Source organism: Gymnoscopelus microlampas (assembly GCF_963454915.1).
Source record: "Gymnoscopelus microlampas genome assembly, chromosome: 5".
Taxonomy (NCBI): domain Eukaryota; kingdom Metazoa; phylum Chordata; class Actinopteri; order Myctophiformes; family Myctophidae; genus Gymnoscopelus; species Gymnoscopelus microlampas.
This window is the reverse complement of record NC_139942.1, coordinates 11465290-11478242: the sequence shown is the minus strand read 5'-3', so window position 1 is coordinate 11478242 and position 12953 is coordinate 11465290. Positions and strand designations below refer to the sequence as shown.

General features: G+C 41.5%; 1 protein-coding gene across 2 annotated transcripts in view; it reads left to right on the top strand.

Annotated features, from left to right (window-relative positions):
- The first annotated feature begins 388 nt into the window (after nt 1-388).
- Nucleotides 389-12953, top strand: part of LOC311045637 (uncharacterized protein) — a 39162-nt gene continuing 26597 nt past the window's right edge. For both annotated transcript variants that reach the window (XM_084057592.1, XM_084057591.1), the window contains exons 1-4: nt 389-463; nt 598-701; nt 3008-3080; nt 3657-3734. In XM_084057592.1, coding sequence (XP_083913718.1) covers nt 3011-3080; nt 3657-3734 — 148 coding nt within the window. In that variant the 5' untranslated portion in view covers nt 389-463; nt 598-701; nt 3008-3010. The remainder of the gene's footprint in view (nt 464-597; nt 702-3007; nt 3081-3656; nt 3735-12953) is intronic.

The window sequence follows — 12953 nt, the reverse complement described above, 5'->3', positions numbered from 1 at the left end:
TTGTTTCCAATCCGTACGAAAGTTACACGGATTGTTTCCAAATGCTGTTTAAACCCACATTTGTCGCTTTTTTTCCAAGATTAGCCAATCTACAAGTCGATCTACAAGCTCCCAAGCTTGTAGATCGGCTATTTTCAGTAAAGTGCGCATGGCTCGATGGCTCGAGCATGGCATGAGCCTTGTTCAGCAGCCTGATGACAGGCTGTCAGGCTGGTCTCGGACCTTTGCTCTTCCTTGGACCTACCTGTGTGGATTAGGGACAAGTTCAACTGATTCGATTTTTTTGTTGTTGTTCTTCATGGCTTATACCAGTGTCAGTCTATTTTACACTGTCATTTTGCACCTTAATCCCATTCCCATACTGCACTGACTTGTCTTTTTTTGTGTTTTCTAGCACCTTAACAAACGTAATTTATCATCATGCATCTGCTGCTATGCCCATGCACCTTTTATCTTATCTCAGGTATTGTGTACATTTGTAGACAACTTGTTCTTGTTTGATCTCCTTTCCCCAGTTTCACCCACTTTTTTACTTCTGTAAAAATGTGATGTGACAATAAAGCTGATTCTGATTCTCTTTTGGGCTTGTTTTCATAGACCTGGTTGCTGGTTTCTCTCGCAAAATCTGGCAACAGTAAGTGACACACACAGGCTCACGTAGCAGCGGTCGGAGCAGCCAACAGTTTGGGCAGAGGAGTTCAGTAAGTGCAAAATATACCGTTTCCACGCTGATACTGATTAATAACTTGAATAAAGGGATTATGACATGGCCCTTAAATGTCACATATGAGACTGTACGTTTGAAATATTTTAATGACGTCAGATTGGGATTTTTTCTTACTGTAGGCCTACTGTATATGTTCTGTGTGTGGGTCGCAGTGCAAGGAAGCACCGCAGCTTTCTTGTACTAAACCAGGAAGTGGCTTTACTTGAAAATGTATTGTATTTGTAAATATGTGTATATAGAATATCTATTTCCACTCAAATCTCTTAGTTACAGCAACATTGTTCATGTGAAGTAGTTTGTTTATGCTTTATATTTATTGATATTTTTATAATCGCTATGGTCATTTCGCGCGGGACTCCTGGCTTGTCTGAGGGTGTCGGCATGAATTTATTGCCGGGTTCAGAGCACCTCAAGGCGGGGACACTGGGGCTATCTGCATGGTGGCTCCTAGCCCTAGAATGTCTGTGATCTTACATACATTTCATGTATTCCAAATACACAGTCATAGATCACCCTGGACGGCGCGCTGTGTAGTGACGATCTACGCGGCCGTAAAAGTGCTCTAAACTCCGTCTGTACTCACCCAATAATTAATGCCTAAGACTTGGAGTCAGATATTGTCCTCTAGTTTCATATCCATTTGAAAGTTCTGTCAGAAAACGTGTGTTTAGTCAAATATCTCCACTTTTCCACGAGCTGCATACGGACGACTTTCTGTACGGGCTAGGGGGCCGCGACTTGAGTGACGGACCGAATTGATCAAAACTTCCTCTGATCACCACAAACGTCATCACAAATTGACACAGGGAAGCACAAACGAATGGGGCACACAATTGACAGGTGCATGTGATTGGTGCAGGGTAATGAATCACATCACCGGCCAATTGTGTGCCCAAACATTTGTGCGTCCTAAAGGAAGTTTACATATATTCATTCCTGCACTCATTCCAGGCCCCTCGCCCGTACATAAAGTCGTCCGTGTGCAGCTCGTGGAAAAGTGGAGATATTTGACTAAACACACGTTTTCTGGCAGAACTTTCAAATGGATATGAAACTAGAGGACAATATCTGACTCCAAGTCTTAGGAATTAATTATTGGGTGAGTACAGACGGAGTTTAGAGCACTTTTACGGCCACGTACTGTAGATCGTCACCACAGCGCGCCGTCCAGGGTGATCTATGACTGTGTATTTGGAATACATGAAATGTATGTAAGATCACAGACATTCTAGGGCTAGGTGGCTCCCTGCTGGCCGTGGATCATGCCATCGGGTGCATTTCTCCTTTCCGACATGTCGCCTTTCCGACGTTGACGAACCCTATACCTAACCCTAACCGCACGCGGAAGCCACTAGTCGGAGTGGTGAGATGTCGGAATGGAGAGTGAACACCCATGCCATCATGTTTCTAAACAAATGACTCATTATTTTATTTAGTTACCGTAATATCAAGCGCTGGTTGATATTAATGATTTATTTGATTTTTTTATGAGATATTTATGTACGATAAAGGTGGGGGGACGCAGCCAGTCTGGCGCTGGCTGGTGATCAGCGTTGCCATGTCTGCTTATTATAAGCGACTTGATGAAACGCGTTGTGAGCTTGTAGATCGGCTATTTTCTATATGCTTATTTCTCTCGCAGTATGGCAATACTGCAGGTGATACAATGCCTGTATTTCTCCCCGCACACTCAGGACACAGAGCAGTTCTAGCCTAGCCAATACAGTGGGACCTCATCTCGGAGCTGTATAGTGGCGGCCTGGCGGGAGAGATTTGTGATGGGGCTAGTGTTGTGAATGAAACTGCAGATTCAACTGCTGACAACTACAGAACGGAATATTGCGGTCAAATGTTTTCAGACCTGTGTACCCCCAGACATCTGATGTTAACATCTTTGAAAAAAATATTCTACGGGTCTCAAAAGATTACTAAAAACGCTCAAAAACGCTGGCAGAAGTTGCATACTGTTCTGAAAAACTCTGGCAGTTAATTTGGCATAAGTGGTTAATTCATAATGTATTAAGTTTGGGTCCCAAGGGTCCCTTCTTAGATATGTAGTGCAGTCCAAAGTACAATATTGGTTGCTTATACTCTACAAGTACAGATACTGAGGGAAAAAACATGTACTTTGTTACTGTCCATCACTAGTCCCCAGCAGTGTTACTTTAACTATGGGACACATGGAACCATTTGATTACATTTCTCAGTAACACTGAGCTTACAGTGCAACACCATCTGTCGTCCAGGTCTAACAACATCCATCCTAAATGTTTCCATCAGTGTATGAAGAACAGAGTTGTAGCAGCGATGCAGACCACCATGTTGAAACCAGTGATCAAGTTACACAGAATATGTATGTACTGTTTTATGATGTTACTGTAAACATTTAGTCTAATAGGTATGTGCTATTATAGAAATATTATATTCCAGTCGGGTGAAGTTTAGGCCATTTATTAGGACGTTTTCAGCAGAGCAGCAGCATACACAGATCAGTACAGATCATGAGAAGCAGGCCTCCAGGCCTGCTCCAGCAGCCCCTCGGGGCACAGGCCTCTTGAGCACCCATCTAACACAGCTCTTATAGTCCACATTGTACCAGAGATGCTATTCTAAATGGTCATAATAAGTGATGTACTAAAGGTAAGAGCAACACAAACATTGATACACATAATAGCTGACAGAGTCAGAGTAGCATGGGAGAGACAGCTCAGCTGTTACAGCGACAGCTGTAGAACTTGGAATTAGCACAGTTGTGTAAAACCTTGCTTCAATGAGATAACCAACAAATACACAATACTCTCTATACATTTCTGCCGTCATAGTACTGTATTATTATGTTACTGTAAACATTTAGTCTAATAGGTATGCACTGTTTTATTATGTTACCGTAAACATTTAGTCTAATGGGTATGTACTGTTAATTTATTAGGGATGCACCGAATGGAAAAGTCTTGGCCGAATACCGAATATAGGATGTTGAAACCAGTGATCAAGTTACACAGAATAGGTATGTACTGTTTTTTATTATATTACTGTTTTATTATGCTACTGTAAACATTTAGTCTAATACAGTGATGTCAAACTTGTGTTTCGCGGGCCATTTCTGGCCCGCAACGTCGTCAAATCTGGCCCACGAGGTGATTTGAGAAAACGCCATTTAATACTACCTCTAATGGGAAAAAAAACAAGATACAAAAAAAAATAGGTATGTACTGTTGTATTATGTAACTGAAAACATTGACTCTAATAGGTATGTACTGTTTTTTATGTTACTGTAAACATTTAGTCTAATATATATATATATATATATATATATAGGTATGTACTGTTTTATTATGTTACTGAAAACATTGAGTCTAATATATATATATATATATATATATATATATATATATATATATATATATATATATATATATATATATTTCTCTCTTTAAAAAACGTATAATCATTATAATGGGTCCATATTGAGAACAAAGGGATTCTACCGTTGCGCCTCAGCCTTAAACGGCCAGTCTGGTGCGTCACAAGGGTAGGGACAATAGATGCAGAAGAGAGAATGCTGGAGCAACACGGACAGTTTAGGCCTTTTATTTATTTCGGTGCAAGTAAAACAGATAGACTGACATTTCGGTCTTTCGACCTTCCTCAGCATCAAGATAGACATTTATATACAGAGGTGAGCATGGGCTGTGCTCTCAATAAACCAATGGTGAATGGCCCTCTGTTTAGTGGTAATTACCTAGTTCTGCATGTCACAGTCTCAAGGTTGCGCCAATCAGTAATGATTAGGCTTAGCTCTGGGCATGTGGACCATTTAGCATATTACAAGATATAAAAAATAGTATACACATATAATGCCTTGGTAAGGTTAGTTTAAAACAGTGTACAAGTAGAAAGAGGGGCCAAATAATGTTGCCAATGCAAAAACACTTTAGATACATTTTGATAAAGTTATATTTTTAAGACACAAAAAAAGGGAAACACTCTCAAGAGTAAAAAAGCACACAAAAGCAATGTCAGGAAACCTCAGGGACCGTCTATAGGAAGCATGAAAGGCTCAGTTCTTCATTTAGACCATTGGATTCTAAGGTGTAAAGGTTATGGATCCACAATGCTTCTCTGCAAAGCAGTTTGTTAATTATGTCTCCACCCCGTAATGAGACTGACATTTTTTCTATTCCCCAGAAGCCATGATTTGCTGATTTATAGTGCCTGGCCATGGCATATTCTGGGTTGTTAGTGTGAATATAGTGCAGGAACAAACCCTCAAAAAGAGCCTTAGTTTTTGAGATACCCCTCCCCGGAGTAGAACAAAACGGGACATAGTTTTTTCATATCTTTAGGATGTCCCCTTCATGAAATGGATTGTCCCAAGTTTTACTTTTACTGCAAAAGTCATGAAATTGATCCATGAAGTGACTCACCACATAGGCAAAAAAAATGCATATGCTGAAAGTGGGAGCTCCAAGTAAATCCTCTGCCATTTTCTACCTGTTGGTTGTTTTTAGATCATACTTGCACAGATGGTCTACAGGTAGTGTCCCTACATCCCAAAACAATCAGAATGCCAATATGTGGTTCTATTGTGAATCAGCAGCCTTTTATATAAGGCCTTAAATAGGCGGAAATAGCAACAAGTTGACTTTTCTGAGCAATATGTACTTGTAACTTTGGTCCAGCTCTTTATCAGGGGTAGAACTAGATGTGACATTGTCTTAAAGATGTCCACTTCCTGAAATGGATGGTCAGAAGTTTTACTTTTATTGCAAAAGTCATGAAATTCATCCACAAAGTGACTCACCACTGCCAAAACACGCCTACCCTGAAAAAGGGAGTTCGAAGTCAATCCTTTCTCATTTTCTACCTGATGTTTTTTGTTTTACATCATACTTAAACAGATGGTCTACAGGTAGTGTCCCTACATCCTAAAGCAATCAGAATGCCAATATTTGGTTCTATTGTGAATCAGCAGCCTTTTATACAAGGCCTTATTATAGGCGGAAATAGCAAAAAGTGGACTTTTCTTAGAAATATTCACATGGAATACTGGTCCTACCCTTCTATCAGGGGTAGATAAAAACTTCACCTTGTTTTTCCATAACTTTGACTTGTCCTCTTCATGAAATGGATTGTCCCCATTTTACTTTTACTGCAAAAGTCATGAAATGTATTCATGAACATTTACAAAAAGAAAAAAATAATGCAGAAAACTCCCTACCTACCTAGTGAATCCTGCTTCATTGACCACCTAATGGTTGGATTTACATCATATTTACACATACTGTCTACAGGTAGGACCCCAACACCCAAAACAACCAGAAAGATATGTCAAAATATGCTGTATTGTGAATCAGCAGGATTTTAGGCTCCTACTGTAGGCCTTGTTAAATAAACTGCTCACAAAATGTAAGGAAACTTGAATTTGGCCCATTATATCTCCCCTTTACTAATACCAATCAGTAAAGTGTTATATATCATTTTTATCGGTGATTAGTCACCTACGAGGTACAGCTTGTAAGCATCGGGCATTCATGGAATGAGCAACACAGGCAAACGTGTGGGTAGCGCCGAGCAAAAATGTGCTAAAATGGCCTGTTAGACTTTTTTGCTGACATTCAATGTCGTGACATTCATGACATTCAATGGGCTTCAGGTGTGTGCCAGTCACAGGTGTGTGACTGCCTCACAGGTGAGTGGCACCTGAACATGGGTTCTGCAACTTTGTTGAGTTTGTGTATGCTCCAAGCAGCAACACTGCCCCCATGGAAAGATGCCACTTTTGTCAGGATAAGGCCCGTGCAACAGGGCAAGTGAAGCTGGTGTTCTGTTATGCAGAGTGACAGCATTATTTGGTGTTAGCCCTGGTACCATTTCCAAACTTAGGACCAAGTTCTGTTAGACTGGTGAAGTCAACAAGGAAGACAACAACCCAGACCCCTTGCTTCACTGAGGAACCATAGATTTACAGGCAAGATTTGCACAACGGTACCAAAGACAGATGTCAAAGTTGCAGGGCCCATGCTCAGGTGCCAGTCACACACCTTTGACTGGCACACACCTGCCTGCAAATGGTGCCGGGGCTGACATCAAATAATGCGTAATGGAACACCAGCTTCACTTGCCCTATTGCACGGGCCTTATCCTGAAGGGACAAACGTGGCATCTTTCTATGGGGGCAGTGTTGCGGCTTGGAGCATACACAAACTCAACAAAGTTGCAGAACACATGTTGCAGAACGCAAAGTCCCAGAACCCACCTCTCAGCAGGTGTGTGCTGGCAGGTCGCTTAAAACAAGAGCAATTACCAGCAAAAGCATATTGGGTGATTTTGGCACATTTTTGCTCGGCGCTACCCACACATTTGCCTGTGTTGCTCATTCTATGAATGCCCGATACTTACAAGCTGTACCTTGTTGTAAAGGTGACTAATCACAGATAAAAATGATATATAACACTTTACTGATTGGTATTAGTAAAGGGGAGATATAATGGCCCAAATTCAAGTTTTCTTACATTTTGTGAGCAGTTTATTATATTATGAAGTTATTTTTTCAGAGTTACTTCTAATCCTGATGTATTACTGTAAAATGCCTGCAAACAAAATGACTTCTTAATAACAGGACATGTATTCTGATACCATGTTTTTACCCACTTCATATTCATGTGGAATCTAAGGATGTTTCTCAGGTAGGCCTATATCCTGATGCCTCAAAACAGATGGAATGACAACATATAGTTCTATAAGCCTTCTATGGTAGCCAGACTTAAAATGCAGTATGGGCTAAGTAGAATATACTACTGTGTGCCATTCTTAATGAATAATCATCAATCAGCAGCTTATTCTCAATTTCATATATTTATTTACTTTTTTGAGCAGTGTGGAGGGAACTGACTGACGGGTGCCAAACCGTTTTCCATAAGCTGCAGATTGATGATTATTCATTAAGAATGGCACACAAAAAGTGTATTCTACAGTACTTAAGCCATACTGCATTTAGGTTGTATGGGCTTATAGAAATATATTTTGTCATTCCTGAGGCTTTGAGGTGTAGAGATATTAGGCCTACCTGAGCATCATAGATTCCATATGAATATGAAGTGGCAGGGTAAAATCATGGTATCAAATTGTATTCCCTGAAGCAGTCATTTTGTTGTGGCATTTTACAGTATTAATAGAGCAGGATTAAAAGTAATTCAGATTTGTTTTAAATGCCTTTAACCAGGCCTAAGAGCCTATAAAACCCAATTCACAATACACAAATTTTAACATATTTGTCTGGTGGCTTTGGGGTGTAGGGGTCTTACCTGTAGACAATCTGGGCAAATATGATCCCTTTTTCATGCAAGCTGGGGGCAGTTCTGCACTTTCTTGGTGCAGAAACTTTATTGAAGAATGTCATGATCTTTGCAGTCAATGTAAATAGTTTGATGGTTGATAGTTAGATGACAAGTCAAGTTATGAAAAAACAAGGTCAGTTTTTGTTCTACCTCTGACCAAAATCACATGTGAATATTCCTATTTCTGCCTTGAATAAGGCCTTATATTATATAAAGGGCAGCTGGACACTAACTGTAGACCATCTGTGTATAAGTACAATGTGAAAACAACCAGCGTGTAGAACTCCCTATTACAGGGTAGGTGTGTTTTTGCAGTGGTGAGTCACTTCATGGATGAATTTCATGACTTTTGCAGTAAAAGTAAAATGGGGACAATCCATTTCATGAAGAGGACAAGTCAAAGTTATGGAAAAATAAGGTGAAGTTTTTATCTACCCCTGATAGAAGGGTAGGACCAGTATTCCCTGTGAATATTTCTAAGAAAAGTCCACTTTTTGCTATTTCCGCCTATAATAAGACCTTGTATAAAAGGCTGCTGATTCACAATAGAACCACATATTGGCATTCTGATTGCTTTAGGATGTAGGGACACTACCTGTAGACCATCTGTTTAAGTATGATGTAAAACAAAAAACATAAGGTAGAAAATGAGAAAGGATTGACTTCGAACTCCCTTTTTCAGGGTAGGCGTGTTTTGGCAGTGGTGAGTCACTTTGTGGATGAATTTCATGACTTTTGCAGTAAAAGTAAAACTTCTGACCATCCATTTCAGGAAGTGGACATCTTAAAGACAATGTCACATCTAGTTCTACCCCTGATAAAGAGCTGGACCAAAGTTACAAGTACATATTGCTCAGAAAAGTCAACTTGTTGCTATTTCCGCCTATTTAAGGCCTTATATAAAAGGCTGCTGATTCACAATAGAACCACATATTGGCATTCTGATTGTTTTGGGATGTAGGGACACTACCTGTAGACCATCTGTGCAAGTATGATCTAAAAACAACCAACAGGTAGAAAATGGCAGAGGATTTACTTGGAGCTCCCACTTTCAACATAGGCGTTTTTTTTGCCTATGTGGTGAGTCACTTCATGGATCAATTTCATGACTTTTGCAGTAAAAGTAAAATTTGGGACAATCCATTTCACGAAGGGGACATCCTAAAGATATGAAAAAACTATGTCCCGTTTTGTTCTACTCCGGGGAGGGGTATAGTCAACTTTTGGGCTTTTGGTTCCTGCACTAAAAGCAGTTTCGTGCTCGCCTATACTGAGTTTAAGTCCACAGGGACATTTGAGCATATATACCACATAAGTTGATTTACAATTTATAAATGAGTATATTTTGTATTTTTTACCTGTGCGTGGATGGGTATTTTTTTTTAGCATTGGATGAATTGGAGCATTGGGCGCAGTTGCCACATTTATAGAAACCCTGTGGGGGATTGGGGAGCCAGGTGGGGGGGGGGGGTGTATTCATGTCCGAGTGGATAAGACGGTCTCTGAGGCTTCTGGAGCGTCTGAAAGAGAAGAGAGGAGGATCAGTACACATGTTGAAGTTTGGGATCACTTTTTAAAACGTGCCAATGTTTTAGTAAACAGAGATGCTGCTAGCCCTGCGTCCTGCGTCTCTGACGCACCTTTTTAATAAAGGACGCATTAAACCAACCGTCACTGCGTCCACGGGACGCATACAACTAAAGCGAGCCGTGAGCCACGCAGCCCTGCTCCAAAGCGAGCCGCACACCAAACCGAGCCGCGCGCCAAGCCGAGCCGCGACCCGCGCGCCAAACCGAGCCGCGACCCGCGAGCCAAACCGGGCAGCGACCCGCGCACCAAACCGAGCCGCGACCCGCGAGCCAAACCGGGCCGTGACCCGCGCACCAAACCAGGCCGTGACCCGCGCACCAAACCGAGCCGCGACCCGCGAGCCAAACCGAGCCGCGACCTGCGCACCAAACCGAGCCGCGAGCCGAAACACCGACGCGTGACACGTTGTTTTCAGATCGTTATTTTCGGTGTTTCTGGGACCCATTTGAATGACCACCTGTGGGTCCCGGGACCCATTTCATTGAAAACCTAGCAACATCATTGAGTAAAGCATTCTTAATTAGCCCTGCCGCTGGAGAATATTGTGTTGAGAAACAGCCGAGCGGGTGTCTGTTAAGGGTTTTTTATTAGTAGGGACGTTCTGTCTGTATGTAGGGCTCTGTTATATGCTGCGTCTAGGTTCACTGGATTATAGCCTCTTTCTGTGAAGCGGTTAGTGAGCTCTGTAGCTTTAGATTCAAAGTCTGTGGTGGAGCTGCAGTTACGCCTAAGGCGCAGATATTGGCCAATAGGAATATTCCGAATGAGTTGTTTAGAATGGTTGCTGTTCGCTCTTAGTAAAGTATTCCTACTGAGTGGTTTATGGTAGATAGTGGTATCAAACAAACCATCAGTACTTTTAAAGATGGTGAGGTCTAGAACATGTATTTCATTATTGTTAAACTCCAAGGTAAAAGTTATAAGTACCTAGTGGTGGAGTTTACATACAGGAGGAACGCTTGCAGCTCATCTACGGTGCCCTTCCAGAACAAGAGCACATCATCAATGTGGTGCCAAAGAGCTATTTTAGGGAGAAATGTATTATTTACAGGATTGTGTATAAATCTTTCTTCCCAGAAACCCATAACCAGACAGGCATATGACGGGGAAAAAGTACTACCCATAGCAGTCCCTTGGCATTGTAAATGAAAATGACCAGAGTACTTGAAGAAGTTGTTAGACAAAATAATCTCAGCAACTTCAGTCAAAGCTGAGGGGGGCATGATATGTGCCGGGCGTGTATCTAAATAGTGGGAAATGGCTTCTAAACCCACATCATGCGGTATGCATGTATACAGACTTGTTACATCGAGTGAAGCTAAGATGGTATCAGCATGTTCACATTTCAAATTATGAACCAGATTCAGAACGTCAGTGGTGTCTCCAAGATACGAAGGCAAATTTAAAGGGACTACACCATGAATTTAAAAAATAATAATAATATTTAATATCATATTGTTTATGTCCCTCAAACGTTTTTCAAAAGGTTTGAGCCTAAATCAAGCCTCAGATATACTCATTCCAACTAACTTCTCTCTGGCCTGTTTTTAGACCAATTTACAGAAAACCCCAGATTTGCTGTGAAAGCCTGAGTATTCAAACTGGGGTATTTTTGAGGATAGAAGAGAGGTAGGGGAGACCAAAAACACACAGAAAAGAAGAAAAAGTTAAAATTCATGGTGTAGTCCCTTTAACACACATTTTCTCAGAAAATGATCAACTCAGAGACAGGGCTCAGTGAGGAGGACACAATGGGGCGGAGGGGGGGTTCTTTAGGGTTTTGTGAATTTTAGGAACACCATAAATTACTGGGCACACAGGGTGATCTTTGACCAAAAATGTATTTTCCTTGTCTGTGATAAAGCCTCTCTTATGAGATGCATCAATGAGACGCATCAATAAAAACATCAATCTTAGTTTTGACTTTTGCAGTAGGGTTAGAGGGTAGAGGAGTGTAGTGGTTGGTGTCAGTGAGCTGACTTAAAATACCCAAGTTGTATTTATCCAAACTCATGACTACTACTGGGCCGCCTTTATTGGCTGGGCGTATAATGCTGTATTTTCTTACTTCATGGTCATGTATGGCTTCCATTTCAGTTCTGGTCATGTTGGGTTTACCTTTCATTTTTAGGCACTTTTTAGCCATGCTAGTTGCGTGGAGAGCGTCGTGTGGGGGGGGGATTCTCCTCCCGCCGTGCGTGCCCCTCCTCTTTTTGCGTGTTTAGAGTGGGCGTGTGGAAAAGGAGGTTTGGAAGACCTTTTATGGGCATCGGCTACGTCACTGGCAGTGTCGTTGGAGGATTCCCTCTCACTGGCTGTCGAGAGCGGGTCTTTGATGTTTTTGGCAGGGGGGTGCCGTTGGCTCTTGAAGGCTTTTCTTTTGCCATGCCAGTCGTATATGGTTCCCACCTCGTAGTCTTTGATGTCACGCTTGTATTTGTCCATCTTGTAGGCTTGCAGATCTTTCACAAACACGGTGGTTGTGCTGTTATTCGTTATATCGTTGTAGGTGTCCGTGTCCACTTAAGCTTTAATTTCATTCTCAATGTTTGTGATGTTTGCTGTCACTTTATCGCTCTCTGCTTTGTTTTTTTTTTAATAACTGAAAGCTTAAGGTCCATTGAACATTTGTTCAGAATTTGTTCCCATTACTGTACAAAATGTTTGTCATCCATCCCGAAGGACGGGGTTTTGTGTAAGCGGAGTCCGTGAGGAAGTACTCTCGCCAGTACTCTGAGAGTGTAATAGAATGCCAGAGGAATCTGGCTTGAGTCTTTTTTGCATCTTCAAGGTCTCTTGTGAGAGTAGGTGTACATGACACTGTTGGTTGTATAAAATATTTAAAAAGAGACTGTGGAAGAATAATACTTGCACCTTGTTCTTCAGTAAAGGACAGCGTTTCTGGTTGTACCTCAGTGTTTCCACTGGTGGTTAGGCTTAGACTGGTTTCCAAGAAATCCATCGCGTCCTTTTGTTTGGGGTGGCGAGCAGCAGGTAGAGAGGCTAATCCAGGTAGCCACAAGAACTTGAGAACAAAGGGATTCTACCGTTGCGACTCAGCCTTAAACGGCCAGTCCGGTGCATCACAAGGGTAGGGACAATAGATGCAGAAGAGAGAACGCTGGAGCAACACGGACAGTTTAGGCCTTTTATTTATTTCGGTGCAAGTAAAACAGATAGACTGACGTTTCGGTCTTTCGACCTTGTTTTACTTGCACCGAAATAAATAAAGGCCTAAACTGTCCGTGTTGCTCCAGCGCTCTCTCTTCTGGGTCCATATTGAGATCAGTTATTTA